Source organism: Lycium ferocissimum, chromosome 6 (assembly GCF_029784015.1).
Source record: "Lycium ferocissimum isolate CSIRO_LF1 chromosome 6, AGI_CSIRO_Lferr_CH_V1, whole genome shotgun sequence".
Taxonomy (NCBI): Eukaryota; Viridiplantae; Streptophyta; class Magnoliopsida; order Solanales; family Solanaceae; genus Lycium; species Lycium ferocissimum.
Window position 1 is genome coordinate 62,452,651 of NC_081347.1, and position 7,687 is coordinate 62,460,337.

The 7,687-nt window shown below is 35.6% G+C and overlaps 1 protein-coding gene across 1 annotated transcript; it reads right to left on the reverse strand.

Annotated features, from left to right (window-relative positions):
- Window positions 1–6,480: 6,480 nt before the first annotated feature.
- Window positions 6,481–7,441, reverse strand: LOC132061502 (receptor kinase-like protein Xa21). Its single transcript, XM_059454305.1, has 2 exons — window positions 6,691–7,441; window positions 6,481–6,524 (listed from the first exon to the last, which is right to left on the reverse strand). The coding sequence occupies exons 1-2, from the start codon at window positions 7,439–7,441 to the stop codon at window positions 6,481–6,483; spliced, it is 795 nt and encodes a 264-aa protein (XP_059310288.1).
- Between the last annotated feature and the right edge of the window lie 246 nt (window positions 7,442–7,687).

The window sequence follows — 7,687 nt, forward strand, 5'->3', positions numbered from 1 at the left end:
CCTACCCCACATAAATACAATGATCTAAGGACAATCCCAAATAGAACACCCCCGTAAGTATGCCAGAACCCGATGAAACGGGGGGCCCCTCCCCCGCCCCCGGGGGCATGAGCGCGGCTTGGAAGGACGTGGGCGAATAATTCGAGTATGAAAATAATAAAAAAAATTATAGATAGGAAGGAAACTGGAATGAAAAAACCCCAAATTTTCAACGCCTGTAAGGGGGTTTTTTTTGGGGCCAAAAAAATATTTCTATACATATACATTGTACCGTACCGTGCCGTTAGGGGCTCGGTGTCATATATATAGTACCCGTACCCGGTCGTTAAGGCTCGGTGTCATATATATAGTATTATGCCCGGCCCGTTAAGGCTCGGTGTCATATATAGTATCGTACCGGCCGTTAAGGTTCGGTGTTATCATCGTTAGCTAGCGTCGGGGCAATATGCGTAACACCCTAGGCGGTTTGTACGAACGTGACGGTATGTGCTTATTTCGACTTGCGAGCCACGAGCGGGACGGACGGATCATTCGTCTCTGTATCTGCCTCATATCCACGTACCACTCATAGGATCCCTCGCATGCTGCTGGGTTGTTCCTATGTAAACAACGTGGGCGTTTGTTTGACACAGCACTTGAAACATATTATTCTCGTCGGTGAAAAGGCCGCCAACGCTTTTTTCTGCGAGCTTTCAAGATCAAGACTAAATAACTCCAAGGACCCGAGATCCCAAATGCGAAGATTTCTTAAGTCTAGGTTGTTTTAGTCTTTATCTTTTGGTCTAAATATTATAAACCTACCTTTTTTTTTTTAAGAAGGGCTTTTGTAGGTGTTTGGTTTATTAAGCATTTTGTGTAGACGCCTAACTATAGTTAGTTATGGTGAGTTGAAGTTCAACTAGAGGTAGTTGAATTAGTTTGGTTCTTGGCTAGAGTCAGTCAAGTGAGTGCTTGCGATGAGAGTTATTGTAAGGGAAGGGATTAGTGGGCTAATTCCTTGGTTACAAAAACATTATACGAAAAATGTTGCTCGGTTAGTGAAGTTGGAAATCCCTACCGATTGTAGGTCGTGGTTTTAATTCCTTGAGCAAGGAGTTTTCGCGTAAACATTGTGTCTTGTTTACTTTACATTTTTACCCTTGGGGGACGGATAAGGTGCACAGTCTATCTTGTTTTGGTGGACGCTTAGTTTCTATCAATTCTTCTATTAAATGATCATATTTCTGTAGCATAGTATGAAAACATCAAAGACATTTTTTTTTCTTTTTTTTTTACAATTTCAAGCTGTGTCGATATACAAAAGCCTATGTTATGATCCCTTCTCATGAAAACTATACCTCATTAGAGGTTACCGATTCTTCTCAAAAATGTTTTTCTTCTCCTAGTTAAATTCTTATTACTATATGAATTGTCAAAATATTTAAAATATGGACAATAGAAGTTTTGCATGACTGCTGTTTCTCCATCATCAAGAAAGAAATTTGCATTGATTCATCCCTTTATAGCGAGACAATCTTTGAGTTGAGAATTTTCACATCTAGCTAAGTCCGCAGCAGCATTTGCTTCATTGATAGCCTGCTTTAATATGTCTCTCAATTTCATGTTTTCTTCCTTTGTTTCTATACTCGTTTGCTCGGCTGCTTTAAGAGACTCGTTCAGCTTAGTAACCTCGTGTAGAGCAAGATCTCGTTCTTCTTGAAGTTCTTTTATACATGCGATGAAGCTCAATTCTCTCTCATTCCAAGCCAATAGTGACTCCTCTGCCTCTAATTTCAATCTCTCTGTTGTGTTCCTATATAATTTTGTTTCTTTTTTCGCTTCATCCAAGAACATTTTATTTCTGGCCATAATGCTTTTGATCATTTCTTTCATGGTTGCAACCTCCTTTCTGCTATTTTCTTCGGCCACATTTGCCAACTTCATTTTATCATTCAAAGCCTTCACCTTTGATGATGCAATCTTCTCATTCTCTTTTGCCAATTCGAGTTCAGATTTTGAGGCTTTATTTCCTTCTCTATCGAATTGGAAATCTCACTGCACGAATGATTAAGAAACCTGCCATTTTGCTTGGAACTAGTGTTTAAAGGTTCAATCTTTTCATGAACAGAAGCTATCTCAAGCTTGGATTCTTTGAGTTCAATCTTGATTTGTTCAAACTGCTTAGTCTTTGACAACCAAGCATCAAATATATTGGACTCTGATAACTTCCTGTTCTCTAATTCATCTTCTAATTCTTGAACTCTTCTTCTAAAATCAGATAACCAATCCGTCACGCGAATCTTGAATGCTTTTACGTGACTAAATTCCTCTTTCACTTTACCTAAACTAGCATCCTTTTCTAGTAACTTGAGCTCACATTTTTTCGCTTTTTCGAGCTCCAACTTCAAAGACTTGATATTACTATCTTTTATCTTTAATTCTTCTTGTTTGTTAGTAAGAATTTCCTTCAAAGTTCTAACTTCTGCATATAGTTCCCTTGATTTACTTGGTGATAACCCATCACTTGCCTTGATATTGGCCTCGTGGGCTGCATGTTTCATCTCACTAAGTTCATGAATGGCTATGTTCTTTTCTTCTTCAACAAAGCCTAGTTGCTCTCTTGTCTCTCTTAGCTCTTCCTCAAGTCTCCCCATTTTCTCTTGCATGATCAAATGTCTGTCAATCCCATTCTACACACAAAAAAAAAAAAAAAAACAAAAAAACAAAAAAACAAATAACAACTAAAAAGATAACACTTTTGAACAAAACCGATTATCCATATTCATAGAAAAGGCTTTGCAAAAAGGAAAAATAAAGAATTCATTTGCCTAATCCCCTCAGCAGTAAAGAACGAGGTTTTAAGCATTGATTGTCAATTAACCATTTGTGTGTCGATTTGACAAAAAAGTTATAATTACTCCACAATCCCGAGCTAATTGGAGCCGGCTATATCTATAAGACCCCGTAGCATTATATAACTAATTCTGGAAGTGGTGAAGGTGTAAGGTACCTAAATGCTATGTTCGGAAGATACGTAGGGATGTTTAGTAGAGGGGAGAAGTAGTTTGGAATAAATTGGAATTGTTTTAAGGGAAAGGACTTTTCCGCACATGTCCTAACTTCAAATGATCATATCTCTCCGCTTATAATGCATTGAGCTATATGCTATATACCAAATGAAAGCTCTTTGAGTATAGTTTCCATAACTTCAAACAGTTAATCATTCTGGCATTCCTACAAGAAGTTTTGACATTTTTACTGAACGGCACCAAAGTAGCCACGGGACCCCGAGCCAACCGTTGGCAAACTGTTCAACTGTGGCCAACGGTTCAGTAACAGATTTGGGCTGAAAGGAAGGGTCCAACCGGGGGTCACGGTTTGCCAACCGTTTGGCCATGGTTGACTCAGGCCAATATATATACTTCTTAGACGCAATTTTGTGTCATTTTCAATGTTTGGCTAAGTTTTTGGAGAGCTATAGAGAGGAGAACGACATAGAGCTTCACCACCCAAGGTAAGATTCTATCATGGTTTTGAACTTTTTTTTTAAGTAGATAAAAGTAACATAGTTTTTATAGTCGAAAAAGCTTTAAAATATTTGAACACTACTTGTCAGAGAGATTAAAGAAACTATTCCCTCCGTCCCAATTTAAGTGTCTTACTTTTCTTTTTGCTCTGTCCCAAAAAGATTATCTTTTTTTATATTTAGTAAATTGACAATTCAAACATCTTACCTGACAAGTTTAAAGCCATAAGACTCAAAAGACATTTTAGTACATCACACACATATTTAATTTAGGACCACAAGATTTAAAAGTCTCTTTTTATTCCTTAAACTTTGTGTCCAATCAAACTAAAACATTTAGGGGTCGTTTGGTTGGGGAACAAGTTATCACATGATTAATTACCCTGGGATAAGTTATCCCGGGACTGTTATCCCACCCTCCCACAATGATAAAAAATAACACTACAACTCCAAGATTAGTTATACAACAGTTTTATGCCAACCAAACGTGGAATAGATTCATCTCAAATTTAATTCCGTGATAAATTATCTCTTACCCCTCATACCAAACGATCCCTTAAATTGGGACGGAGGGAGTATTTGATGGATGGAGTATAAAAAATGACATGAAAAGGTTTTTATACCTCGGACGAATGCTTAACAGAGGATTTTCTTTCAAGAGAAACAAGGGCATTGTTATCAATTTGTGATCCCACAGCATCACTTCTGCAAAGCTTGGATGCTGAAATAGTTCTTGAAAATATTGAAGAATGTCTTCTCTTTCCAGATTCAATGGACCCAGCTCTGCAAATTCTCCAAAAAATAAAATAAAATAATAATAATTAAAAAAATCAGTCTTTACATTCATGAAAACTCATATATTCTACAAGCAAGATACAAGATTAACTAACCCATGAATCACAATTTCTGGACAGTAAAAGTAACAAATGAATCCAAGAACACATCTTTATTCCAAATAAAAGTAGTGAGACAAGTATTAATCATGGGAGATCAATGGTCAAATTTGAAGATGCTATCTTTCAATGTGCTTAATCCTTGACGAGAGCCTCTTTCTACGATTTCAACTGAATTCAAATTCAACACGAAACATAAATATATATAGGAAAAAATCACTAAAATTTTCACAAAAATATTAAACTTTGAAACTACAATTTCAACATTAAATATGATGTGTCCAGGGTAAGAATCTCAAAGATTGAGCCATCAAGTTTAAATTCAGGATTTGGATACCTATACTACTCGATGCAGTAGGGATCTAGTAGCTCAGTTGGTTGGCTATCTGAACTCTCACCTTGTTGGTGAGGGTTCGAATCCCCACATTGTAATCCCCTTCCCAAGCCCTTATGTAATAAAAATAATTTAAAAAAAAAAAAAAACTAATCGATGCAACAATCGAGATGCAAACAAGCTGGCACCACACAACTGTTAAAAAGAATGACACAAATTTATCAGTAGCAGCAAATAAGATGTACCTTGACTTAGAACGTAACATTATGTGTATTCGTTTGGAATCACTATTCATTGAAGTTTCTTGATCTTGGAAAATTTAGAAAATATATCAGAAATTCCAGTTTATCTTTGATATGACAAAGATGGAAGTTGACGGGTTTTATTTGCAACTATGCTGTAACGGCTAAATTATCCATGAACTGCAACAAATAAATAACAGTAAATATTGAGAGACAATGGAGAAGGACACTTATAAGAATGGTAGAATATGTAATTTACATAAGTTTCCTGGTTTGAATTCAATTGGTAATTTAATAACATATATTGATTGCTTTTCAAGTTTTAATTGTAACCTACAAATCCTTCGTTTCAAATATTACATAAACTGCTTTTCTTTTTGTAGATTTTGTTACATTTTTCACTTGCAACGTAACAGTTTCAACCTTGTCTAACTAATTGAGTTTGTTACTAATGTATAATCAAGTAAATGAATATGTCACCTTTTCAACAACTTAAAGATGATGTGAGAAAACAAATCAACAAGACATCACATGCTTAGGTAAAAGAAAAGAAAAAGAATCACTGAATCAGGTAAACACATAAGCTACTATAAAGGAGAAAGACTTAGTTACTTAAATTATATCTTAACAAAGTTTGATTTCATTTACTAGCAACTTATTATTACCCTCTATTCATATACAACCTGCTTCTTTTTTCCTTTATAATGGATTTTTCAGACATTCCAATTAGTAACTGTCTTAAGTCATATAAACTTGGAGGTCTAACCCTTTTGGAAATAAATAAATAAATAAATTATTAAATACAGAGGAAGAGACAAAAATATGAAAGAGTCAGATTTATTGGAAAAATATTTTTATGAATCAAAATATGAAAGAGAGATTAAAAGAGGTGGAAGAGACAGATATTTCCAAGCTTGCAAACAGAAGGCAAGATACTGCAACTAAACACCTTCACAATATTTGTTGATGTATTTGTGGATTATTTCAAGCATTCAAAGCATAATTACTATAATATGTAAGATTTTAAAGAAGGTTCGAAACCATTCAAACATGAAATTACAACATGAAGGACTGCAACATTCTGAAATACGTCTATACATTATTTACAGGAGTAGTCCAAGTAGCAGCGATGATTTTACTAAAAAAAAAAAAAAAAACCTAGGTAAACAAAAAGGGACATATAACTTGCACCTCAGGAAGAACGCTACTTTACGAGATGCTAACTTCTATGTTTTCGAAAATGTGTTCTTAATTTTGCTGATCCTCTTGACTACATCTGTCATAGTTATCCTTGATTCCGGATTTTGCTTTGTGCAGTCCAAAGCCAATTCTATCAGGAAGGAAATGATCTGTTCTTCCTCATGGAAAAGGTTGTCATCCACAATTTCCATCAAAGTTTTTGGAAATGCTCGTCCTATCCACTCCCTCAAGCCAAGATTTTCATTGAAAATCTCTTCATCTGTTGGTCTTCTTTTTGCCAAAACCTCCATTAGCATAATGCCAAAACTATACATCACCACTTGTGGACACTATTCCCTCTAAGCCATATTCTTCGAAGAATGAAAATAAAAAGAAGATTATTCATACGAGATATAATAATGATTCAATACAAACAAAGACTTGATTTATATGTAGTTCTCGAATTTAGAATGGCTTGACTATAATAAGAGAAATGGTTTATGATAAGTGAAAAAAGAATGAAACTAGTATACATACCAGGTGCAATGTAACCAAGAGTGCCCAATGTCTCGGTATGGGCCGTGGACATGCTTACAGCTAAAATTTTAGAGATGCCGAAATCACAAACATGTGCCACCATATTTTCATCCAAAAGAATGTTAGTTGGCTTTAAGTCGCAATGGACTATCAAGGTGGCATGACCATGATGTAGATATTCAATTACCAAAGCCACATCAAGCATTATGGTGACTCTTTGAAGAAGGTTCAAGTGACAATCTTCCCCATACAACCAATTCTCAAGACTTCCATTGGGCATATACTCAAGAACAAAGGCTCTTGTGTGTTCGCTAGAGCAAGTTGTGATTACCGTGACAAGATTTTTGTGTCGAACATTTCTCATCACCTCACATTCTCTATCAAACCTTTTGCATACTTCCTCATTTTGCAAGTCCAGAACCTTTATTGCAACCACAATTCCACTAGATAACGTTCCTTTGTACACAGAACCAGAACCTCCCATACCAATTAAATTTGATCCATCAATATTATTTGTTGCTCTTTGAATCTCGGGATATGAAACCAATTCATAAGTCCTAATCTCTGGTACATTTTCTGCATCTTTAGACTTTCCTTTCTTTTGTCGTTTTAGTGTCCAGATTAAAACCAACAAGAATATCACAAATGATGAAATAACTACTGGAGTAACAACTTTTAGCACAAGCTTTTTAGACTTTGATTGTTGTCCAGAATTTGTGATAGGGCAAGCAGGCACTGTTATAGCCCGCATTTCGTGCGTTCGGATATTTCGAAGAAGTCGTGGAATGTGGAAGGTAAGATCGTTTCCAAAACTATTTTTATGCGCAAGTGGGTTATTAATATTATTTAGGAACATTGTTGATATGGAATATTGAGAAAGGTTGAGACCGAAAAAGGAAAATTCGCGAAATGGTTCATGGAAATATTTAAAAAGGCTAGGGGCAAAATGGTCATTTTACAAAAGTTCAAAAAATTCATGAGGCCATGTTAGCCGTGC

Coding starts and splice junctions, on each gene's coding strand:
- LOC132061502 (XM_059454305.1), bottom strand. CDS start 7,441: ATGCGGGCTATAACAGTGCCTGCTTGCCCTATCACAAATTCTGGACAA. Junction 6,525..6,690: donor TCTTGGTTACATTGCACCTG/GTATGTATACTA, acceptor CATTCTTCGAAG/AATATGGCTTAGAGGGAATA.